Consider the following 26779-nt stretch of genomic DNA (forward strand, 5'->3'; position numbering starts at 1 on the left):
CAGAATTATCGAAAAATAATCACCTGATGATTCATTCCACTAACCAGGCGGTAAATACGTAATCTTTTGAAGCCAAAAATGTTGGGTTGGTGTTGTGACTGTCATAGGTGTTGATAAAACTCTTGTCTTTGAAGCGAGTAAGGAAATAAATACTAGATATAATAAAATGCAAGTAAAAACATTTAAGTGCATGAAAAAAGTAGAACAATCTGATCTTTGCTTAGTAAGCAGAGGTTCTAGATACAACAGCAGCTGTAACAGAAGGTTTAGTAGTGGGAGCAGCAGGGGGCCCTGGGCAGAAATGAGCCCCTGGGCCCCTAATTTACCTCCCGATCCTCCCCCTCTCTGTTTCAAGTGTTCACTATTAATACATGCTGGAACATCACATTACATGGAATATTACATTTGATTACACAAATCAATTCAGGAACATGCAACGTGAGCAAAACATCAGATGAAATAATGACACAGGGTCTCAAGACTGGGTGAAGCAGGGCCCACAGTAAGGCCCTCATCATGTCTGTTCATGCACATAAAGGTATCATGGTTTAAAAACACAGAGGTTGAAGATAATAGGAGTTTAGATTATTCAATGGTGGAAAGTCTTTAAATATTTCTTGCAGTGTGGCGCCTCCTGTGGCTCTGGTCCCCCCCCCCCCCCCCCCCTCCTCTTTCTCTCTCACACTCACTCACTCACACATGCTCACACACTTCCTCTCCATCAGTCCTGTGCAGCAGCAGCAGAGATGGAGAGCTGGTAGAAGTGCAGCAGCGGCCGCTCTCCCCTCCTCGCTCCGGTGGATGTTGGATGTACCATGAGGTCTCCGCGGCTCTGGGCGGTTCTGTGCCTCCTCCTCACCGCCTCCTGCCGGCTCTGCGCGGCCGCCCGACACGGTAAGACGCATTAGATCTGATCCAGCACTGATGGAGACGGATACACTTTCCTTTTTAATGAACTCGCTGCATCCAGGCGGCAGGGCGGCGCGTAAATCACGACTTCCCCGATGACAAGTCCCTGTTCCTATAGTAACTGTTCTACTTAGCAGCGAGTTTGGAGTGACCTTACAGCACTTTGTGTTACTTACTGTAATATTCTGAAGGATATTTTAAAATCTACAGTTGTTCCTATGATACCTGCTTTTCTCTAAAAGGGCTTGTGGAAAATGGAGTTGCTCGGTCCGCCCTTCTGTTCTGTACTAAACTCGAGTGTTGATCTTTGAATGAAAGAAGTGCTTTGGCTAGAATGTTCCTGGAATGACCCTGTAGTCAGTTTTATTAAAATCCATGATCAATTCTTGCTTTGTGTGCAGCAGATGTAGATATTAAGACCTATCTAACCTGCCGGACTTCATCTCATATTTGTTGCTTTTCCTGCTCTGCTCGGCTCATCTGCCTCTGATCTGTTTACACCGGTGCTAAATTGCGTCACTGACGCAAATGCTCTGACCGCGGGTCAGCTCGGATGTGTCTGGCTGCCCGAATGAATCACTTTGTTGTTCAGTGTGCAACGACAACAGCAAACACACAAGCAAACAGCAGGAGAGAGAGAGAGATGGTTTGGATTGTTTTGCTTTGAGCCTGTATGGAGCCAAGACATGATCATCTAATAGAAGGGCATCTATTTGCTGCAGCTGTGAGGGAATATTTACCCAATGGAAATTACCTGCAGTGGCCCTGTGTCTGATTTTAAATGGCTACAATACAAATATCACAGCAAAAACGTGATTACAGAGGAAGTAAATGCACCATGAAGCTCAGTACAGCCAGTAAAAAGTCACAGCAGTAACACTTCCTGCAGGAAGATTACAGGAAATCAGCAGACTAATAAATAGCATATGCAGACCACAGCATAAGAATATTATGGCAACAACAATAATAAGGTAAAAGATAAATATTACAGTAAATATTTCCACCATTGCATGCCTTAAGAATATGAGACGATGGAGCCCTGGGCACAGTAGCTCATATTTCCTGCCGCTAATAAAATGATACATAACATAGCCCATAACAGAACTAAAGCTAATCTATAATGATTTCATACAGTTGCTTGTAGGGGTTTGTGTTTACAGGGGCAGTTGAATGGGCATGACAGCCTTCTTGACACCCCTGTTACAACTCAAAGCTTGTCATGTAGCAACGCAGTCAAACTATAAATCCCTATAGGAGTATTAGAGCAACATCGCACTCACAGTTATGACTCATAACTCCGTGTGCTCACAACAATGGCTTCCTGTCTCCTTTATGCACTAAGCACTGCACAGTGGTTCAGCACCATGGAGAGCGAACAGCAGGGGACATTAAATCCTTGTGATCCCACCAGTTGAATGTTAAAGCTGTCTCATGTGTAAATATCATTAGAAAAAGGGAATTAATGAAAACATTGTTCATGGAGAATCCATCAGGGATTTTTATCTGTTCAATAGTGAGTTTATAGCCTACTAATTAATGGTACTTTAATGCTCTGTGATGTGTGTTTTAATGGCAGTGTTATTGTATGTTCATGGTACTGCTACGATAGCTTCCTTGAAGAACTCGATATTAGAATTCACAATGATGGTGTAATAGTTCATAGTGTATGTGACATTACAGCCTAATTGGACCGTTAACGTGGTTAGTTAATAGGAAAGTTTTTGGTGCGATAATAAACGTACCTTAAACTTAACTAAACTAAAACCCTCTTTTCAACCTTAGTAAGTCTCTCACTACTTTCTGACTTCCTGTCTGTGGCTCTCAGCCCCAAGTCAATTGGTTCCTACTGAAGACGTAAAAAAAAGTATAAAATATATAGTTTCAGTTTAGAAAAAGGCTCTGAAAACAGCTGCTCACTGTAGTTTTAATCGAACAAACAGGAGGACATAGTGCATTTGTCGGGGACTATTTTCAGTGGTGGATTAATCCACATTTGGTGCTCTATAGAAGAAAAATATAGAATATCACCAAACCTCTCCTTTAAAATGCTGCATGTAGTGCACAGTGAGCTCCAGTCAGAGTGATTAGTGTGAGTCGGTATAAAGTAATAAGTTTAAAGGTTAACTGAGCTGAGGAGGGTTATAACCTCACTGCCTCTGCTGCCACTCAGCGACACCACGCAGGTTTTATTCTGCTCCGTCCTGGCTGACTCATTCCACCTTAAATATCCTGTGTCAGCCTGCAGACCAGAGGACGAGCTCACGCTCGCGCAGCAGCGACCACAAATGCCAGCAGCACCATTATGAAAACGACACTCAGGCAGGCAGTTAATGGACGATAAAAGCCACGGCAGACGCTGATGGCGATGATGGGAGGCTGGAGTTGAGTTTCGGAGCTGATGATGAGTCAGTCTGATTTTCTTAAGATGTCCTTTCTATGTAAAATACAAATTGGACTGTTTTTGTAATACTGGATATCAACAGTTACATACAAAGCTACAGACAAACCGTCTTACAAATTTTAAATGCCAAATCTATTCCCCACGTTCCCCTGCCACTGAATTATGATTTGAATCATCCTGCTAACCTTAAAGATACAGTCCCCGGTTTGGTTTTAGTGTTAGTTAACTGTTACAACTAGTTCTCATGCCTGAAAGACAATATGAGTCTCTATGACATTATAGAAATACTATGAAAATGCTTTTTTGCCAATTAGATTCACTGTTTGTGTGTACATGTATTGAGTATTGAGACAACAAGCTCAACAAGTTGTACATTGTTGAGGTTTATAAGGGTTCTAATAATTTAAAATCAGTTCTAAAATCAGTTCTTGCTTCCTTTTGCAGCAGGTGCAGCCTTGAGGGAGAGCTCTGTCTTAAGCAGGAGGGGAGGGAGATACTGAAGTCCAAACAGGAAGTGATAATAGGATGGATATATTTCACCAGGTCAGCAGAGGATAAAATAATAAAATGTCTCCTAATGACTCCCTTCAGTAATGATGTAAGGAACCGAAACATATTTAAGCTTTTATTCTGCTCAGATGGAACCGCAGAAAAACAAAATGGAGCTGGTGCTGTGTGGAGCCACAGAGGAAACCCTGTATGTGATGGAGGGTAGAGAGCCAGACTCTCCACAGCACCTTCTCTCTAATTAGTTTTAGCTGGAGAAAGAAGTTTGTGAGTGAAACAGGGAGAGGAAAGCTTTCCCCTGAGAGACGTAAAGACCTGCTGCTGGCTGGAACCACCTCTAGGTTGAGTCATTTTCATGGTTTTTCTGGTGAAATTGAATCAAACAGGAGAGCTTATTGCAGAGTCAGTTTCTATGACTCCCTGGGTTGAAAAAACTTTTCAGCTGCTAAATCAACTTTATTGCAACCCCCCCCCCCCTTACTGAGTCAGTTTTGGCTGTAAATGAGGCTTTAAAGTCTTATTTTCTAAAAATCTGCCAGTGCAGGAATAATATTTGAACTTGTCTGTAATAATAAAATCAACCTGTTTTTACAAAGTATTTTCTAACGTCATTACTCTTGATTCCAGTGCAGCAACTTTCCTTTTTCTTTCTTATTTCACAACACAAACACTCATTTCTAGTAACGTCTCAAGACAAGTTAATTTGTGTTGGAAACATGTTGAAATATTCTTACTAAACTGGCAGATTTTTCACTTGTTTTAAGCAAAGATAATAAGATTAATAGGACTCAGTTATGGACAGAAATGACGTGTTAACAGAGGACGATCAGAGCTGCTAAAGTGGCTTTTGAAACAGAGAGAAGTGGCTACTAATTCTCATTTATTTCAAATAGTTGTTAGCAAAGAGATTCTTCAATGCTGCCTTTTCTTTTTCACAAAAATGTACTTTTCCTGAAACAAATTTCCCTGTAACGCAAAATATTATATGAGACTAAACTAACCGGACATTTTTACGGTGCATCTGTCAGTCTGCTCATTAGATACTCATTTACACCAAAATTTCTTCCAATTAGTCGGTAATGTGTATTAGAAGAGGTGATGGAGTGTGGTGTGACCGGTGACAGTGATGGACAGTCTGCAGGAGGACGAGATCTTCTTAGAAACAGGGAGGACAGGGATGGAGAGATAAGATGGGAGGGAGGGATGTGTGGGCGGAGGAGAGAGGACAGAGCAGAGATTAGTCATCATGTGGAGTTTGGACGGAGGCGCAGACGGACGGATGGATGGAGAATCTCTCTCCGTTCTATGTTTAGCAGCGTCTCAGCTTTCTCGTTTAATGGAGATTCCCTCTCTGATAGCTGCTGCACAGGCAGTTTGTTTGTGTCGTCATGAAGTCGATACTCCGTCAGGCCTTTTATAGATTTCAGGTAAAAGAAAAAACATAAATGGAGTTGGCCTAAGGAGTCAGACGAGGCTTTGGTAGAGAAGAAAAGGATGTTCCGGTTTACTCTCAGCTAAAGTCTTCTTGCCAGGTCATTTTTCTTTGTCTTAAACAGGTGAACCATTTAGATTGTGAAGTCATTCTCCTCAAAAGTGGATTGTGACATCACTAATTGGGATGGGGCAGCAGAGCAGACATTTTAAACACATGATACACTGCAGTAATCTCCTACTTATCACTGTCTATGAACTAGTAGGGATACTCTTTAACACTTGAATAGAAACTACTCCCTGCTACATCAGAGGGTGGAAACAAGAATTAAAATGGAAATGAAAGCCTGTCCAAACAGCTCAGATGAAGTGAAATCACTGGAGGAGTGAGCGTGGTGTGTTTGTGCAGGTTGTACTTTATACTGCAGGACAAAGTGTATTTTCTTAAGTTATCACAGGTGAATAATAGACATGATTATATAAATCCTTAATGAAAACCAACGCAAACAGGCATAAATAAACACAACGGTGCGAGCGGCTTCACATCTGCCGTTTACTGCCTCGCAACAGATTAGGATCTGGGAAAAGGTCAACTGTAACGCACACATATATATTCCCATCACTTAGCAACACAACATGGACGTCCAATGTAGCTGCCCGCTCTGGTTGGGGTTCCCCCAACTCATTTCTGTCTATAATAAATGTAATTTGTATGGCATTTTAAAGACTGCTGTTACAGAGTTTTACAGCATTAAAAGGCAAAGTTTCACAAGCTGCAAGGTTGATTTTTAGTATCCACATCTGTTTCTGCTTTTAATCGGACAAAGCAGCAACATATTCAGTGACAAACATGCATATTAACCATGCTCAGTCATTTTTTAGGAACACTGGTTGATTGTTTTTTGGTGAGTTTGCACTTCTTTATACATTTATGTTTCTCAATGTGGTTACATTTTTCTGTATTTCTTGTTGTTTGCAGGTTGTTTGTTTGAAAAGAAGCTCTGTCCGAGAGATCAGCTGTGCAACGATGGTGAGTGTTCGAGTTTTACTTTTCCATCACAAACTGAGTCTTTGAGAGTTTTATTCCCACAAATAAAAAAGATGATACCTGTTTTTACATTGTGCATGTTTATGCAAAACAACAACATCAACAAAAGCTTAAAATGGCGGCTGTAGGAATGACCCTGCACCCTTGTTGCATTCACATGTTGGATTCATTGGAGCAGCCACACAGAATAATGTTTATCATGCCATGACCATATAAAACTGTGATTGGCCGAAGGGCGTTCATTACTTCCACATAATGCTCAGCTTTCATGCAGCATCTTCATCAACATTTTAAATAAATCCTCACAGTTGAAAGGCTGCTGTGTACAAAGACATGAGTTCTGCTAATTGGAGAAACATTTTTTTCCACAGAGAGCTTTGATAACTGTAAAAAACAAGACTGCATGAGGTGCAGCAGCGCTTTGACTTGAATGCTGATAAGGAGTGAATGTACATGGGAGTCTCATTGGTTTTGGTCATAAAACAAGGTATTGAACAAATTGAAATTGGCCTGCTGGTGGCGCTACTGGAAAAGGTGGGGGATCACCAAGGACAGATCCCATTTTACTGAAAGTAGGAAATAAGAAGTAAGAAGCAATTATTTTTTGTGATATGGGCGAACTGACCCTTTAAAGCTCTCTATTACATCTATACTCTGCATACTGCTTTTCACACACTCATGAAGCCAAGTTGGAGCTAAAATCTCTCAGATATCCTCCTCTGGGAAGCTGACATGGACACTTTATTCCCCAGTAGGAAGCTCATATTTACAGTGCCTTGAATGCAATGTGACAAGAATAGTAAATCGACCAATAGTGAGCAATCCCAGCAGGCTCCAGTTGCAGAAGCGACACGCTTCAGGAAGCTGTGACGTGTCTTCTGTCCATCAAACAGTCAGGAGCTGGTTAGCCGTCACGGCTCAGCCTGCCTTTAACGGAGCTGTCTGTAATCCCTCAGTGGGTTTCCTGCTTCCTTCCTGCCTGTTCAAACATGGTTAGGATGTCGTTACAAGAGTGTGCACGTGCCTGAGCGTGCACCTGTGTGTCTCAGCCTTCAGAGATGGCTGCATTATTGATGGCGGTGTGTTTCTGTGTCTGCCTTGAGGATGTTTTGTTCCCTGTTTCCAGAGACGGGAACATTCAGGGAACACGAGTGGCATTCATAGTGAGGTCTCACGACGTGTGTTCGATGATGCTCTGCTGTGCTGAAATGCAAGAATGAGAGTGGTGAAAAAGGCAGAGAGAGTAACAGGTTGCATTTCAGACTGCGTTGAAAACACAATGTATTTCATCACCTGAAACATCTTTAATCTATGTTAAACCTCTGGAATATTTGAGTAAAATCAATTAAATTCCAGATTGCATTAAAAAAACGGACCATTTTGTGCCCTTTAATAATCTGCATTTAACCTCTGAGCGTGTACATTTTTAAATTAAATAAAATTTGTTCCAGATTGTGTTCAAAAACATAACATTTTGTAGCCTGAAACGTCTGTAATCTGTATTACACAGTAACATTTGAGTAGAATACATTTTATTCAAGATTGCATTAAAAAACGATCTGGTTTGTGCTCTAAAACATCCGTAATCTGTGTTGATACATTCCAGACTGCATTGAAGAAACAACCCATTTTGTTTCTTTAAACATCTGTGATCTGAAATCTATTTTATCAAAAGAAATTAAAAATCAGAAGGCGTAACTACTACATTTCAGTGTGCGTTGAGTCTGAGTCATCATTCGAGCATTGGAGCGTGTGTCTGACAGTGACGTGTGTGTGATTGTGCTGAAATGTGAGTGTGTGAAAAATGATTGGTTTCTCTATGAGATTCATCACATTGGCAGTAAGGTGGGAAGAGTGTCATAAAGAGAGGGATACGGAGTAAAGAAAGAGACAAAAGAGAGAAAAAGAGCGAGAGTGCAACGTAAACAAGGTCTCCCTCCGTCAGCTGCTCTCTGCCAATCGCAGCTCGTCCTGATCGTCTCTATGACAACAGTGACATCACTTGCCTGACGACTGTGTGTCTCCCTCGTGTGTGTGTGTGTGTTTGATGAGAGATGGAGGGAGTAAGAGGTGATGACTCACCACGGCCCACGCACACATAGTGAAGCACAGTGTGTGTGTTGTGTGTGTGATTTGTGTGTACATGTGTGAAGTTGAGTGTGTATTTGCAGGCTTGTCTATGTATTTGTGTACATACTTGTGTCGGTGTGTACTGTATATTGTTTGTGTACATGTGTTTCTGGTATGTGTATGTTTGCATTCATTGTATTGTATGCAGATGTGTGCCTTCGAGTGTGTGTTGTGTGTATATATGCTTGTGTATGTGTGTCTACTTGCATATTTGTACATTATGTCCATATTCATGTTCACGTGTGTCCTGGTGTTCGCTGTGGTTTGTGTACGTGTATATTTTTGTGTGTATTTTTCTTCTTCTTACTTTTTCCATCAGCTCTGTGTTGGTTTCTATAAAATTATTGAGATGCTATTTTGGTCAAAAAAGAGAATCAGATCTCAAAATAGTATCTTGGTTCCAATAAAATAGAACATGTTTCTGGTGTATAGAGAAATGTTTGTGGGTGGGGGGAGGGTTATTTGTTTATGTGTGGATCTGCCCTACATCATATGTGGGCACCAGTTTCAGACTTTGAACCAGTGGACTGAGGACAGCTTGCTTGTTTTCACCTGCGTCTAGTAGATGCTAAGCTGCTTTGGGTTTTCATGGGGATTAAAGGATCACTTTACCCAAATATAAAAAAAATTCTTCCTCACCTCTAGTGCAGTGCTTCCCAATCTTTTTCACTTATGACCCTTTAAATGAAGCAATGAGGCCTGAGGAGGTAAAAACCAACAAATCCAGTAAAAGGCCAAAAAGGCACAGTAATAAACATAATTTGTGGAGTAGAGATTTTTTTGTCTTATCTTGTTAATCATATTGGTCCCGTCCACAACTGTTCTAGTGGCATCTACCAGCATGGATAGATACCACGAGAGCTAAGTGAGGAAGTCATTTGTAATTTGGCATGTCTAATTGAGATGTCATGCTGTGTTCACACTGACAAAAATGCAGCCTTCCAGTCCATTTCAATCACACCACTGTGATGGCACTGATGAGTTGGTGGCTCAACTTTTGCCGCAATGCAGTCAGACGTCATCCAGATAAGATATCTTTACCTGCGTACTGTGTAGCATTGTACTGATTCTACTGTGACGGAGGAGGAAAATACTTTTCCGAAACAGTAAATTCTTGCCGCGACAGAGTATAAACTGAAGTGAAGAGTCTTAGGGGTGCAGTTTTCAGGCTGACAGTCTGAAGTCTCCATTTTGTTTTTGAAATTCAGCTCAGGTTATAAATGAATGTAAGCCCATGAACTGTCCTCAGAGGTGACATAAAGAAACATTTTGTGTGTATGTGTGTCCATTTCAGTTCTGCACTGACTTGTTGGTCTCTTCCTGTGCAGACGGTTTGTTCGGACAGTGCCAGGCTCCTCATCAGGAACCTGTCCAGTACCAGGTGTCTGTGCAAGTCCTGCACAAGCTGCAGGAAGTCCTCAAAGACCTGATGGTGCAAGGCGAGTCTCTTTTACAGTGACGCTTTAACTTCTGCTCACCAGCATAACAAGTAAGAAGTAGGAGTAAAAGTCAGACAGGAAAGAAGTTAGAGCTGACATTTCTGCCCCCCCTGTGGCTGCGCAGGTCTGACCTGGAAGGACGACGTCACCCAGGCGATCATTGGCCGAGAGTTGAGTCGCATTCCCACAGTTGGCTCCTCCTCCAAACTTCGTGAGAAGTCTCCCAAACAGTAAGAAATCCTCCAGCAAATCCCTTCATCAGTCCAGCACGTCCAGGAAGTCAAATATTGATAAATCAGTGAAGTACAAAAACTCAGGATCACACAAACTTCTGCTTGTGAGATTTAGATTAACATGAAGGGGCTTTTGAAACAAGTGAAAAGACTTATTTCCCAGGTTGTCCAGACTGTCGGGCCCCAGTCAGCAGAGGGTTCAGGGGCCCGAGGATCCAGCTGATCCCAAGATGATGCAGCAGTACATGGACTACATGATCCTCGACCCATCCCGATCCTCTGTCCACATGCAGACGCCCCTGCTGGACCCTTACACCTACCACCAGGTGGGAAAAGTATCCAGGCACAAAGATGGACTATTTATTTAAAGAATGATGATTTCAGACTATTTGCAAAAATCGGCATTTAAATCTGAACAACTTTACAAAGTGATAATATGTCTGCCCCATGTTTGTTGTACATGTGTTGTTGCAGCAGCAGTACGGCTACCAGGAAGAGGAGGAGCGCTCCCTCAACTCCCTGGACGATAATCCAGCCTTCCCGCTCCTCGCCTCCCCCTCTCGCTCCAGATTCCGAGGAAACCCTCTGGACAGAGACCGGCAGCTTCTCCAGGACCTGGTGTCCTTTTACCTCACCTCCCCTTCTTCCTCCTCTTCTTCCTCATCCTCCTCTTCCTCCCCTGTGCAGACCCTCTCCCGCCAACGAGGGGCGGTAGCAGCAGCAGCAGCAGCTGCAGGATTTCCCTCTTCGCTGTCCTCCTCCTCATCATCCTCCTCTTCCTCGTCCTCCTCCTTCTTCCCGGAGCTGGACTTCCCGCTGGACTACGGCGAGGACTACATTTCCCAGGTGGCCCAGCTCAGCAAGCAGCAGCAGCAGGAGCAGGCGGAGAAGAAGGTGCAGGAAGAGTACGATGCTCTGTCAGGACTGGATGGTGAGAGGAGAGGAAAGAAATATAACATTCAACAAGTGTAAAAAACCTCCCTTCTGACATGTGAAGAATATTATGCATGTATTTGATAGTTGTAGAGTTACATTCATGTAAAATGTATATAATAATGTCAAGTCAGACAAACTCATTATCATCAGATGATAACTACAAGGTGATGTTTGAGGAAGGAAAGAGAAAAGAAAGAAGAAAGCTTTGTAGTATCGTGGAGTAAAAAGCAATATTTACAATATACACAAAATGGAAAGTTAAGTTCCAGTCAGTATTTCTGAGATCTACCATCTGTGTTACACTGTGTGTTGTGTTTTTCAGAGCGCTCTCTGCAGAGGCTGGCTCTGCTGCTCGATCACTACGGCCTCGACGTGAAGGATTTGTCCCCCGAGCAGAAAGACAACCTGCCGGCCGCTCTGAAGCAGCTGCAGCTGGAGAGCGCTTACGCCCACAAACAAACCAAAGGTCGGTCTGCTCAGAGGCTTCTTCATTTAACCGACAAACGTTAACGTCATCTGCTCATCACTCGCTTTTTACTGCTGCTAAAGCGATGAGATCCTGCTCTGAATGCTTTCTGAATGATCTCTGACCTTCATTTAATCCACACTGGGCTTCGTTTAGGCCACTGCTTGTACAGGGGTGAATGTCCAAATACATATAGATATATTTTGTCTTGCATCATGATGATTGATGATTATACTGTGTTTTGGTTTACCATTCAGAGAAATATGGAAACAATGCTGCCACAGGAAAGAAGGTGAGCATGTTGCTTTTAACCACAAACATCACGACATTTCTTTAAGAATAATTCTCTAGATTACACAGTAGTTAAGAGTTTCAGACACATTTAAAAAGATAAATATGGTAGTTATGTACTATGGTACAAAGTACAAATAGGTGTAGGTGTTAATCAAGGTTCAAGGTTTCATTCGTTCATCCGTAAATTTGTTCTAATCAACCCGAAACAAAACATGAGATAAAAATTACCCATAAAATAATGTCCGTATTTATCAGATCACAGAGGGTTCAATGGGGTACAAGATGGCCGTCCCAGAGGCTCCACCCTCCACCTTCAAACCCCCCAAACCAGATGGAGCCCAGAAAGATACGACTCCCCCTGCAGTAGCCAACCAGGACAAACTGAGGAAGAACGAACCTGCGGCCAAAGCAGAGGAGTACGGCTACATCGTCACCAATCAGAGGTACAGTATGCTCATTTCCTCCATGTGGCTCCACCAATCAGGATGACTGATGTGTGTGAATGAATGAATGTGGATGTCGTTTTCATGTTGTGAGAGACTGGAGTTTGTTTGTGAGTGTGAGGACGGGAAATCAGATCAGAAGACATGGATGACAGAAATAGCAGAAAAAATACCGCAGTATAAGTTCAAGTACTGCATTTATCATTATGACATTAAAGTTTGAAGTAAAAGTACTCATGTAGTGAGGAACTTTTCAGGATTTCAGGTCAGCTGAAAAAGGAAAGGATGGAAAAAGAAAGGAAAAGAGGGAGGACAGAAAGAAAGACAAAAGAGTCATGGAAAGAAAGGAGGACAGAAGGAAGGAGATGAGAGAATGCATTTGTGTGTTTATGTGTGTGTGTATGTTTGTGTGTATGAATGTGTGCGTTTTGTCACCACAGCCCCCTCAGTCTGAACGACGGGGTGCGTCTGTTGGAGCGTCTGTCAGAGAGGATCGGCCTCTCCAGCGGCTCCTTCATCAACCTCAGGTAGGACCGAGGACACCGGCGGTCATGAACCCTCACAAACATGTAAAATCTCCAACCTGCTGGCCTCAAGCCTCTGGATCCTCCTGATCTGTATCTGGATCACTGACTTTTATTTCATGAGATTAACCTAAATCTTTGCCCAAAGCTGTTTTTGGAACCTGAACACCAAATGAGACGTAAAATCTGGTGAGCTGAGCAGCGTGGTGTGCTGGTTTTCTGCATGTGGAAGTGATTCACTGCTTTTATTCTGCTTATCCTTTTCCCTGCTTGGTCTAATCTTTTCACCTGGCAGCGACCCCTGACCTTAACTGCAAAAATCTCCTTGTTATCTACTTATTTTGGTCTGTAATTCTTCATCCAAGGTCCCATAACTCCCGCAAAGTGGTTGCTATCTCCCTGGAGTCCAAATAAGATAATAATAAAAAATAAACTGCAATTTGTCTCCACTCTCCACTGTTTATTGAGCTGGTCTGCAAACTTAAAAGGACACTATAATAATTAATTAACAAATGTAAAAAAGATATGTTAGTGTCAATGCGAAAAGAAAAAAGAGCGAAAAAAGAAAACAATTTAAATCCCACATTATCAAACAAGCCAAAAGTTAAATAAAACTTTATTTTATAAAATACTTGAAACAAGCTCTGTGTATAACCCCCCTTTCGGATCTGCTTGTGTGTTTTCTGCAGTGTGGTCGGACCTGCAATCACCTTCAGGATCAGACCGAACTCCAAGAACCTGACGGCTGGAGATGTGGCAGAGAAAGCCGGTACGTCACGTGTTCTTTTGTTCACACTACTTCAAATACTGTCACCCACAGTGATACAAGTACTCCAGGTTTGACTGCTGAAGTACGCAGCAAGCAGCAGGCACACTTCAATGTATTCTCTGGTCATTATTCAATGTTTTATTTCTGCAGTTGAAGAGAAGAACTTCCTGGAGTCTGAGACGGGCCTGAAGGTGCTGCAGGGCGGTGTTGGCGAGGGAGAGGTGGGTGCTTGTGTTTGATACCTGAGGCGAGTAGGAAGAAGAAGTCAGAGAAGAAGAAAGGCAGCAGAGAGGGTTTCATGGAGGAGCAGTGAGGGATAAAGACAAAATTAGATCCAGTTATGACGGAGGGACGGTGGTTATACAGGAGGAAATGAGGGAGAGGACGCCGCTGTGTGTGTGTGTGTGTGTGTGGGGTTGTATTCGTATAACTGGTATACTAAATGGTGTACTATTGCTATAATAATATATATATAATATATAACGATAATATACTACTACTGCTACTACTAAGTTCACAACTACTGTTACCACGACTACCACTGCTGCTGATATTACTATGACAGTGGTGGAACAAGTACTTAGTCAAGTAAAAGTAGTAATACCACAGTGTAGAAATACTCTGTTACAAGTAAAAGTCCTGCACTCAGTACTTTACTTAAGTAAAAGTACATTACATTGGAGTAGAAGTATAAAGTAACATAAAATGGAAATATTCAAGTAAAGTACAAGTATGTCAAAATTGTACTTAAGTACAGTACTTGAGTAATTTCCACCATCGTTAAATATAACAAGACTACACTTTTATTTTGAAAGTCAGCCCTGGAAGTCCAGTTTGTTGTTTGTATTTTAACTTGACAGTCGATATTTCACCACTGGGTCCATGTGAGTTTAGCAGGACGTCAGGGAAGTTGCTCTGCATCTATGTTTGGTGAGTGAAAACATAAAATCAGCTAAATAACACTTTATTATTATTATTGACACAGAGTTTATTCATTGAGCAGTTAAGCCTGAAGTTCTAAAGTCATATTTATGAATGGAGTTAGCACTTTATGCTCATTGATCACTTGTATCACACTAGTCTAGTTATCAGGTTATAGAGATTTTTTGTACTTAAAGGTCTTTAAATCAGTTAATATGTTGTTTGATCATGATATTTATATGATACTCATGTCGTATTTTTTGTACTTAAACTCATTTATATCACTATTTATGTTATATTATCGACATAATATTCCTACAGAATAAGGATGTAGTCGCTTTATAGTGACATTTTTGTACTTAATATTATTTGTATAATATTCCTAAAATATTTCTTATTGTACAGGACCTCAATATCCTCAAGTATTTTCCTGATTAATGTTATTTTTATCATCATATTTATATAATACTCATTCATTGACCTGTAATGTATCTGTAGCATTTATTATTATAGTTTTACTGCACCTTTACTGTGTTTTCTATATTTTACCTGAGCACAAAAGCATGAATGATACTTTTATCATATGGCTCTAAAATATATCATAGGATTTCTGCAGCTCTTATCTGTGTGACACGTTAACTGTCTTGGCTGCAGCTTGTAGCACCATAACTTAAAGAAAAAAGGAGAAAATAAATCTTGTTTGAGGGTCTTCTAAAAGCGTAAAGCAGTGAACCACCTTAAATCCACTTCTGTCCTTCAACCACATGTAGCCTGGTCATCCATTTTCTTTTTTTCTTCGGTTTCACACACACACATAGTGAACCCCACTGGGGCCCCTTTATAATAGCAGGTGAAGTACCCTTTCCACCCCCCAGCTCAAACTTTAATGTCTTTCAGATACCACACACACACACACACACACACACACACTGAGAGAGCGCCTCACATTCCTGAGGCCCACAGAGAGGAAGGAGGAGGTCTGAAAGGTCAAGAGAGACAATTCATCCAAGGAGAAGAGGGAGGAGAAGAAAAGAGAGTGGAGGGAGGAAGAAAGGATGATGAAAAAGGACGGGGAGAGAAGTTGGGGGAGACAAGGAGAAGAGAGGAACAAAGAAGATAAAAGGATGACAAAAGGAGGAAAGAGGAGGAATGAAATGAGAGTGTGGAGAGGAGGGAAGTAAGGTACACAAGAGGGACAGCAAACTTACATATACATGATAAATAAATAATACATACAAACAGAAATGAAATATATATATATTATATTATTATATTCTAAATTTAAAGCATAGATTAACACACGGAGCAGCAGTGAGGCACATTCTTGTCCCAGATGGATGGGCAGAAATAAAGGAAGAGTTACCTCCTCCTCCTGCTCACACTTTTATTCAACTGTAGCTACTTATGTTCAGATGCTCAGAACTGTGTGTCTGTGTGTGTGTTAGCATCTGAAAACAACAATTTGACAGAAGATTTGATGTCATTTCTCTCTGCTCTCGCTGTCTTTCCTACTCTTTGCCCCTTCTGCCACAGAGAAATGATGGGAAGGCATTGCCCCTGGCGACCCGAGTCCAGCCCGGCTCCCGCTGGGTGTTCGCCACGCTGGTGGCCATGGCCTGCATCGGCGGCATCCTGGTGGCGGCCATGACCATCGCCTGCCTGCGTCACCACGCCCACCGGCTGGCAGCAAAGAAGCTGGGTCTGGGACCAGAGGGAGGCAGTTTCAACCACCAGGAGTACCAGGTGAGGAGAGAGAAGAACTACAAACATGTCTTCACCTCTAAACAAAGGAAGTGTTCCATCAGGATCATAAGACAGTAACAGTGGTCTTGTTGCAATGCCCCGAAATAGCTTAAAAATGAATCGGTGCAGCTTTAAAGAACATTATAGAAACTCAATAATTAAGATAATAAAAAAGTTGTCAAACACAACAAAAGCATGTTAAATGGATTTGAAAATGTTTAGAAAACATAAAAACTCAGTAGCTGAGAAAGCCAGAGACTAAATAATGCAGTGTAACAACATGATGCATGCATAACTGGCTCACCAGGACCTGTGTCGCCAGCACATGGCCTCCAAAGGCGCCTTCGGACGCTTGGAAGCTGCTGCTCTCGGCGCCGTGGGAGGAGGGAGCGGAGGAGGGGGAGGAGGAGGAGGAGGTGGTGCGGGTGCTGGTGTCGCGGGAGGAGCAGGAACAGCAGGAGGAGGAGGTGCCGACTCGAGGGTGAGCAGCGTGTCGTCCCAGTTCAGCGATGGAGCCCAGCCCAGTCCGAGCTCCCACAGCAGCACGCCGTCATGGTGCGAGGAGCCGGCCCAGGCCAACATGGACATCTCCACCGGTCACATGATACTGGTCAGTGGCAGGCTTTGTGTTTACCTGTGAGGAAGCACTGACTGATCATTTTCAGGTCAGAAGATGTCTAGTCGTTCCCAACCTTCAGATAAATCAGTCTGTATCAAGGGGTTTAAAAGTAAATCTAATATAACTTGATTATCAAAAACTGTTTAATGCCGAACCTTTTTCTTGCTGAGAAATATGTAGCAAAAGTCATTCAAAGTACTGAGTAAAAATACGTGGCTTGTTTTGAGTGCGTAATATGAGGTGGAAGAAGAAATGGACTGTCTTGCTAACATCCCTCAGGCCTACATGGAGGACCACCTGAGGAACAAGGACCGTCTGATGAAGGAGTGGGAGGCTCTGTGTTCCTACCAGGCCGAGCCCAGCGCCGTCGCTGTGGCTCAGAGCGACGCCAACGCCAAGAAGAACCGCTGCCCCGACTCTGTACCCTGTGAGTCCCAGCAGCTACTGATGCACACAAACAGTTAAAGTTATTGATCTAAACCTTTAGGCAGATCACAGGGGAAAAAACAGACCTGAACCAGCTTGTCTCAGGTCAGATCCAAAATGTCCTAAAGATACCAAATATATCAGGCCGGACTTTCATAGAAATGCACAAGACATCATTTTGAATATTAATATGAAACAAAACAATGCACAATATATATGATACCATGTCAGCAGGATGGAATAAAGGATTTTAACAACCTTAAAGCTACTTAAGGAAATAAAAGGGGAAAAGTGGATGTGAAGGGGTTAAATGTCACTGCTGTCCTTCAGATGACCACTCGAGGGTGAAGCTGAAAGCTGAGATCAATCCGTCACGGTCTGACTACATCAACGCCAGCACCATAGTAAGTCTGTGGTGGTCACTATGGTAACCACATTATTCCTCTCATGTTTGAACCACTGTTGTTGAACAAACATGATCGGTGGGAGAAGAATTAACAATTTTTGTCCGTGTTCGGTCATTTTTGCTCATCATTCTTTCACCTTCTTGACAAGTTCCCAATAATCAATCAGAGATCAATATGTCTCCCAACAATCTGATGCCCCTGGTAAACAAACTGAAAGCGACATTTTGGGCTCCATTAGTCCAAAAGAAGTTTCCTGAAAGAATGCAGTCGCTCCAGTGGACCTGCACACCATCACAGCTGGTTTCCACGGCAACTGAGACTTTGTGCTTACCCCCGAGGTGACCTTTGACCTCTTCCCCTGTTTAACCTCTCACCCCTACCCCCCTTCAGATTGAGCACGACCCCCGGATGCCGGCCTACATCGCCACCCAGGGCCCCCTGTCACACACCATCTCTGACTTCTGGCAGGTCAGTGTAGTTTGTGTAGATGGTCCACCTGCAGAACTAGCGGTCGGAGTTGTTGGTGTTAATGCAGCTCACATGGGGGGATCAGCTTAATGTGTCTGTTGTGTAGATGGTGTGGGAGAATGGCTGCACTGTGATTGTGATGATGACGGCTCTGGTGGAGGACGGAGAGAAACAGTGTGACCGCTACTGGCCTGATGAGGGCTCGTCCCTCTACCACATCTATGAGGTGAGAACAGTGTGCGTGGGTGTGCGTGTGCGTATGTTTGAGGACGGGACTCAAACTTTTATGTTTCTCTCCAGGTGAACTTGGTGTCGGAGCACATCTGGTGTAACGACTTCCTGGTGCGAAGCTTCTACCTGAAGAACGTGCAGACGCAGGAGACCAGAACGCTCACTCAGTTCCACTTCCTGAGCTGGCCGGCTCAGGGCATCCCCACCTCCACACGCCCCCTGCTGGACTTCCGCAGGTACTGCTGCTACCTGTATATCCACATAGAAGGTTATTGAGGTATCGTCCTCTCCTGAAACTCAGACATTATATCGACACTGGCATCGAAAACATTTGAAACGATAACCAGCCTTAATAACACGATGAAGAAACAATATTGTTACCTTCCATCCTTCTGTCTTTCCACCATTATTCTGCTCCTGCCCTCCTGTCCTCCTACTCCTCTGTCCCTCCTCTCTTCCCGTCCTCCCACCCTGTGCGATGGAGGTCAGCGGGGCCCTTGGTTTAATTTTGAACATATCTGTCTGTGTCATTCTTGTGGTTTGCAGCTAGTAGTCTGGGTCCAGTTGCATAGTCACAAAAATGATCATGGACTGATGTGGCTGCAGCAGGAGGTCCATCGCCGAAAACCCCTTTTTTACTCCCCTAATCTATCTATCTATCTATCTATCTATCTATCTAACATGCATACTGCTTGTCTTGCTGAAACAAAAAGGTTAATCTTACTTACAACTTTATTTTCTTAAAACATGAAAAGTGTTTCTTCTTTTTTGCACAATTTCAGTGCAGTGAGTCTTATTTTGAGATACAGACAATCATTTCTAGAAATGATTTCTTTTAAGACATACTGTAATATTTAAGTTTAACAAATGAGATTATATAGTGCATGAATCTGGTTTTGTAGCCAAACAGCTGCACAGTGGCTGCAGAAGTCCCCAGATTCATTTGCTATTTCCTAACTTACAATAATGTTGCTCGTCTGTTCATCTATATCTATCTCTTACTGCTTGTATATTATTTTTTACATTATTTTTCATTAGTTTTGTTCTGCACAACATTCATTAGATATATGAACAGGCATCACAACTACATATATGTAAACATAGATTATATTATACCCATATCTATTATTTATTTCAGAATTCTCTGCACAGTTTGGGGGTATTTCATGGATATATATTAATATATTAAACTTTGACTTTTGGGCAGTCTGGAGTTGTTATGTGGCTCTTTTTATTCATGATTAAATATGAAGATTTTTTGATTGACTAATTGTCACTGAGCTTTTGACTGTGTGATTTTATATATTTAAGTAAAGATGAATTCAAACTGTTGTGATCCTCTGACTGTATTTTTCTACCGAGCATCTATGGAATTGCTAAAATATTGTTATATTTTCATATTTCCTTTAACTTTTCATGTTTTCTTGTGTTTTTTGTCTTCAGGAAGGTGAATAAGTGCTACCGAGGACGTTCCTGCCCCATCATCGTGCACTGCAGGTAAACCTTGAACGGCATGATAAAATAATAACTCCAGGAAGAAGTTTAATTTAGACATACACTCCATTGTAGGACCTCATAAATCCACTTGGTGGCAGACATATTCAACATTTTGGCAGTGCACAAAACAATACACGATCAAAATAATAAAATGAGTCCACTGCAGCTGTATTCAAATATCATCTCCAGCCAACTGAATAGGCTGCTCCAGTCTGAGCTCAGCGTTTCATTTATTTCATATCTGATATTTGCTCCTATAATACAAAAACGAGAAAAAAAAGTGAAATAACAAAGACAATTGTCTTAAAACCCTGTGTTGTTTTATTTTTTTGAATTGTAAAGCACTTGGTTTTAAAAGTTCTACATGGTTTATTGTTAAGTTAGTGTCTGCTTTGTCTTGTTTCCATAGTGACGGTACAGGCCGGACTGGGACTTATATCCTGATTGACATGGTTCTCAATCGTATGGCGAAAGGTGAGGTTTATATACGTCTGAATGCTGAAATACAACCATTTTCTACTGCCTGAATTTGGTTTGTTTTGTTGTCCCAAGTTGATCTGCAGAATCAGGATTTGGGCTGAGCAAGTAATTGTCTGATCTTTTGTTTTTTACAAGTACCTATTAAAAAACGTATCCACACACTGTTGTAAGAGACATACTGTATCTATTGGACTCTTGGTTGGAATTGGCAGATAATCAATATTAAAGAACTCGGATCAGGATTGGGAGCAAAAAAGCGTAATCACAGATAAACCTGTTGTCAGTGTTTTACCTTTGTTTTCCCTACAATATCTGTATTTACACAAAAACACGTTTTATAATATCCTCATGTAAAGATATTATATATAGATAGATGTGTGCTCACTCAACCATCCACTTGTTTTTGAGGATGTATAAGTGCACGTTACTGCAACAAATGTGTGTGTTACCTGTTTTCCTGCAGGTGTGAAAGAGATCGACATCGCTGCTACACTGGAGCATGTCCGAGACCAGAGGCCTGGGATGGTTCGCACCAAGGTCAGTCCAACGAAGTGTCATTTTGAACTTCATTAAAGGTGTAAAATTACAGCTGCTAGTGCTGCCATGAGTCTGACTGGTGGTTCAATTCCTGAATAAAAAAAAATTCCTTGTATGATAAAGAAGCCTGCTGAACCTCCATCATGCCTTTTATTACTTAAGAAACTACCACTAACACACGTGACCTGCTGGATCCAACATTAAAACAAGTCTTCAAAAATAACTTTGAAGACTGTTTTAAGTCCAACTGAAAACTAACAAGCTACCAACTACCGGTTGTACTCCCACTACTACCCATTTAGTACAGTATGGGCTCCCCCTTGTATAAATCTAATTGGATTCTCTCACTTCATGTTTGACAGTCTGCCATTTTCCCTGGACGTGACGAGGATGGGAGGAAGTGCTACGTGCATGCTACAAACGTTTGGGTAAGTGCGATTGCATTTCAATCATTTGAATGTATAAAGAAATAAGATTGAATGTGTAGTCTATGTATGTTTATTGTTCTGCTAAAGCTAACATGCTAAGCTTCAGACACCCTGGGCTGTCCTCTGAATTGTAGCATGTTAGCTTTAGCCACAACATGTGGGATTAAAGCATGCTAACTTCTGGTTAGTTCAATATGCATTCTGACATAAATTACAAGTTAATGAAAGAACTACACATTCAATCATATTTATTTAAACATTCAATCTGATTGACATGCAATTGCACTTACCTGTGCTATGTGGCCACATTCAGTTTGCTGTGTTGTTGCAAAACAATTCAAAAATGTGTGAATGATTCAATAAATTCCAGTGGCATAACACCCAGTTTCCATCTTCCGAAACATCGGGGGGGGACACAGCCCCCTCCCTCACCCACCATCCGTGCTACCCATGCTACCCGTCACCCGTGAAGTGATGCTCCAGGTACTTGCCACAGGCTGGATTTGAACCAGCTGCTGCACCCCATGGCATTTCGTGGTCGCAAACAAACCACACCACACCACCAAGTACCCTTCACATATAGACCTGTTCTCTGGGCGCTTTTATTTCTTCACTTTGGGTGTTGGACTTTCCCAAAATTCACTGAGTTCCATAAGGATCGTACTCACAACCTCAGACCTTCTGATCAGTCTCCTAAGAGCCTGAGCTAGTTCACCTGAGACACTTCACTGTTCTTCCTTTGAGCTTTTCATTTTTTCCTTTGGACATCCAACTTAAAAAGTCTGAAAGTAGAAAAGGGATTGAACTCACAACCTTCTTACTTCCAGTCAGTTTCCCACTGACTGAGCTAGTTCACCTGAGACACGTCACTGCTCTTCCTTAGAGCTTTTCATTTTTTCCTTTGGACATCCAACTTAAAAAGTCTCAAAGTAGAAAAGGGATTGAACTCACAACCTTCTTACTTCCAGTCAGTTTCCCACTGACTGAGCTACTTCACCTGAGACGCTTCAATGCTCTTGCTTAGAGCTTTTCATTTTTTCCTTTGGACATCCAACTTACAAATTCTCAAAGTAGAAAAGAAAAGGGATTGAACTCACAACCTTCTTACTTCCAGTCAGTCTCCCACTGACTGAGCTACTTCACCTGAGACGCTTCAATGCTCTTGCTTAGAGCTTTTCATTTTTTCCTTTGGACATCCAACTAAAAAAGTCTCAAAGTAGAAAAGAACAGGGATTGAACTCACAACCTTCTTACTTCCAGTCAGTCTCCCACTGACTGAGCTATTTCATCTGAGACACTTCACTGCTCTTCCTTAGAGCTTTTCATTTTTTCCTTTGGACATCCAACTTAAAAAGTCTGAAAGTAGAAAAGGGATTGAACTCACAACCTTCTTACTTCCAGTCAGTTTCCCACTGACTGAGCTACTTCACCTGAGACGCTTCAATGCTCTTGCTTAGAGCTTTTCATTTTTTCCTTTGGACATCCAACTTACAAATTCTCAAAGTAGAAAAGAAAAGGGATTGAACTCACAACCTTCTTACTTCCAGTCAGTCTCCCACTGACTGAGCTAGTTCACCTGAGGTTGTTTGTATGTGTTTCTTAGAGCTTTTAACTTTTCCCTTTAGACTTCAAATATAAAAAGTGTGAGATTAAAGTAGGGATTGACCTCACAACCTGTGAACATCAAGTCAGTCTTTCATGACCCTGAGCTATTTGAGCTGACTGTTGGCCCAAAAAATTCCTGTAGACTTTTTCACTTTTTTCTTTTGACTTATGTTGCATTCACATGGATTTAGGCAGACGGCAGACTGGCAACACCTTCTGGACGGCAAACAATGAGTCCGACAGAATGGCAGGACAGCAAAACAATGATAATGGAATAAGTCAGCTCCTTTGTCTTTGTCACGTTGAGCTGCAGGTGGTTCTGCTTGCACCATCGCAGCCCTGTACTCCTCCTCATCACCCTTACTGATGCATCCAACTATTGCTGAGTCATCAAAAACCTTCTGAAGATGGCAGGTCTCAGTGCAGTAGCTGAAGTCCGTGGTGTAGACGGTGAAGAGGAAGGGAGAGAGGACAGTCCCCAGCGGGGCCCCGGTGTTGCTGACCACTCTGTCTGACACACAGTGTTGTAAGCGCACATACTGTGGTCTGCCAGTCAGGTAGTTGACACTCCAGGACACGAGGGGGGCATCCACCTGCATCTCCGTCAGCCTCTCACCCAGTAGAGCCGGACGGATGGTGTTGAACGCGCTGGAGAAGTCACACATTAAACTACACTCCCGGTACTCCCTCTGACTCCTGGCCAGCGCCGTTGGCTCGTCCATCTTGTTTGCCAGCGATCTCACGTTGCCCATGATGAGAGAGGGGAGACACGGCTTATATCTCCTCTTCTCCATAAGCCTCTGCTGTCCCGACCCAACTCTCTTCCCTCGTCGCTTCGTTCCCCCTCTGCATCCTCTGTGTGTTTTTCTCCAGATTTCAGCGGGGATCTCCGATGATCTGGTCTCCTGATCTCTGGAGTAAACAAAGTGGCCCAGAAGTTGCTGTGCGACTGTCCGATGTTTGAATGAAAGTAATTCCAGAGTGAAAAAAAGTACCAGAACTCTCTCCTCCAGCATGTTTGAAGAGGGTACAACTTCAAAAGTCAGTACTTAAAAAAAAGTTCTGAGTTAAATAAAGAAATAAAGGAGAAAAAGTAAGAAAAAGAATAAAACAAACAGGAGCGACTGTAACAGGCTACATGCACGGTCTGCGCATGCGCACAATGTTATGCTCCAGGTACCTGCCAGGGTGGGATTCGAACCAGACGTTGCACCACCGGTGGGTTCAATACTCCCTCAAATCTTTATATTTTTAAGTTGGATGTCCAAAGGAAAAAGTGAAAAAGTCTACAGATATTTTTTGGGCCAACAGTCAGCTCAAATAGCTCAGGGTCATGAAAGACTGACTTGATGTTCACAGGTTGTGAGGTCAATCCCTGCTTTAATCTCACACTTTTTATGTTTGAAGTCTAAAGGGAAAAGTTAAAAGCTCTAAGAAACAAATATTAACTACCTCAGATAAAATAGCTCAGTCAGTGGGAGACTGACTGGAAGTAGGACGGTTGTGAGTTCAATCCCTTTTCTACTTTGAGAATGTTTTAGTTGGATGTCCAAAGGAAAAAATGAAAAGCTCTAAGGAAGAGCAGTGAAGTGTGTCAGATGAAATAGCTCAGTCAGTGGGAAACTGACTGGAAGTAAGAAGGTTGTGAGTTCAATCCCTTTTCTACTTTCAGACTTTTTAAGTTGGATGTCCAAAGGAAAAAATGAAAAGCTCTAAGGAAGAGCAGTGAAGTGTCTCAGATGAAATAGCTCAGTCAGTGGGAGACTGACTGGAAGTAAGAAGGTTGTGGGTTCAATCCCTTTTCTACTTTCAGACTTTTTAAGTTGGATGTCCAAAGGAAAAATGAAAAGCTCTAAGGAAGAGCAGTGAAGTGTCTCAGGTGAACTAGCTCAGGCTCTTAGGAGACTGATCAGAAGGTCTGAGGTTGTGAGTACGATCCTTATGGAACTCAGTGAATTTTGGGAAAGTCCAACACCCAAAGTGAAGAAATAAAAGCGCCCAGAGAACAGGTCTATACGTGAAGGGTACTTGGTGGTGTGGTGTGGTTTGTTTGCGACCACGAAATGCCATGGGGTGCAGCAGCTGGTTCAAATCCAGCCTGTGGCAAGTACCTGGAGCATCACTTCACAGGTGACGGGTAGCATGGGTAGCACGGATGGTGGGTGAGGGAGGGGGCCGTGTCCCCTCCCGATGTTTCGGAAGATGGAAACTGGGGGTTATGCCACTGGAATTTATTGAATCATTCACACATTTTTGAATTGTTTTGCAAAAACACAGCAAACTGAATGTGGCCTCATAGCAGGTGCGAGTGCATGTCAATCAGATTGAATGTTTAAATAAATATGATTGAATGTGTAGTTCTTTCATTAACTTGTAATTTATGTCAGAATGCATACTGAACTAACCAGAAGTTAGCATGCTTTAATCCCACATGTTCAGCTAAAGCTAACATGCTAAGCTTCAGAGGCCCTGGGCTTGTTGACTGACATTTTCTGCTGTTTTTCAAACTTGTTGGCTGCTGGAATTGATTTACTTGATTTGTGGTGTGACATGTGTAAACTCATAAACGTTCATGACAAGTGTAACATGCAACTTAGTTACCTGGATGATTGATTGATAATCAGCAACATGAACGTTTAGGATATGAAACATGTCACACAACAAATCAAGTAAATCAGTTCAATTCTTTACTTTCAAGTCCAACAGCCAACAAGTCAACAAGTTTGAAAGCTTTGCATGTTAGTTTTAGCAGGACAATAGAACATGTGGGATTAAAGCATGCTAACCTCTGCTTAGCTCAGTATGCATACTGACATAATGTACAAGTTAATGAAAGAACTACACATTCAATCTCATTTCTTTACACATTCAAATTGATTGAAATGCAATCGCACTCACCCAAACGTTTGTAGCATGTGCTCCCGTCCTCGTCACCTCCAGGTAAAATGGCCGACTGTCAAACAGGAAGTGAGAGAATCCAATTAGATTTATACAAGGGGAGCCCGGACTGTACAAAGCGGGTAGAGTACAGAGGGGAGTGTACCTGGTAGTTGGTAGCTTGGTCGTTTTCAGTTGGGTTTCTTCCACTGTGGGGTGTCATCATTCATGTTGATAGCAGTACATCTAGCAGCAGTTGCTCTCTGCATTAAAGATAGTTAAAGAAGAAGAACTATTGTAAGAGCATTTCAATCTTTACTGAAGATAATACCTTTCAAAATCTGACAATTCAGCCCATAAAACTTTGATAAAAACATCTGAAGTATAATAAATTATACTGACCTATAATTAACATTAAATGAAGTAGTACGTTTTGGGCCTATGATAACAATACTTACTGGCTAGACTAGACTGAGGTGAATGTTTGTAAAATCTTTCTTCTTGTGTCCAGGACCAGTTTGAGTTCGCCCTGACAGCCGTCGCTGAGGAGGTCAACGCCATCCTCAAAGCTCTGCCCCAGTGAAACCAGTACGACCCAGACCAGCCTGACCCCGATCCTATCTTACCTTGCCTTCTCTCTCTATGATGACGATGATTATCATGATGAAGAATGACGTACTTCTCAATCTGCCCGCGTGGTGATTCCTTGAAACATAATGATGATGTCAAAAGATTTGAAAAACACTTAACTATCAGGTTAGGAAGGATTTTACGCAGACAACGTCAGACTTGAAATCTGATTTTTAAGTATTTGTGGCACTGATATGATGTGATCTGGGACGTTCAGACGGTAAAAAGTGTTGCATTCACAGATAATCTGAATGAAAATTAAACCAGGAAGATAAAACAGAACAGAGACGCTATAGGGTTTTAAACTATTGCAATGCCTCATAATCCAAAAACTTAAACAGCAAAGTCATCTGTACTTTCCCACCTGAATGTATTTTCTG

The 26779-nt window shown here is 42.2% G+C and overlaps 1 protein-coding gene across 1 annotated transcript; it reads left to right on the forward strand.

The window, feature by feature from the left end:
* The first annotated feature begins 815 nt into the window (after nucleotides 1-815).
* ptprnb (protein tyrosine phosphatase receptor type Nb) lies at nucleotides 816-26390 on the forward strand. The gene is made up of 23 exons (XM_070930641.1): nucleotides 816-894; nucleotides 6228-6278; nucleotides 9755-9865; nucleotides 9990-10095; nucleotides 10262-10424; nucleotides 10573-11029; nucleotides 11357-11500; nucleotides 11758-11792; nucleotides 12050-12237; nucleotides 12678-12764; nucleotides 13451-13530; nucleotides 13681-13751; nucleotides 15985-16194; nucleotides 16502-16804; nucleotides 17093-17240; nucleotides 17570-17643; nucleotides 18037-18114; nucleotides 18221-18340; nucleotides 18415-18581; nucleotides 19789-19842; nucleotides 20252-20316; nucleotides 20786-20859; nucleotides 26281-26390. Exons 1-23 carry the CDS (start codon nucleotides 816-818, stop codon nucleotides 26350-26352), a joined length of 2937 nt encoding a protein of 978 aa, XP_070786742.1. The 3' UTR covers nucleotides 26353-26390.
* The last annotated feature ends 389 nt before the right edge of the window (nucleotides 26391-26779 follow it).

The sequence above is a fragment of the Enoplosus armatus genome, chromosome 24 (genome assembly GCF_043641665.1).
Source record: "Enoplosus armatus isolate fEnoArm2 chromosome 24, fEnoArm2.hap1, whole genome shotgun sequence".
Lineage (NCBI taxonomy): Eukaryota > Metazoa > Chordata > Actinopteri > Centrarchiformes > Enoplosidae > Enoplosus > Enoplosus armatus.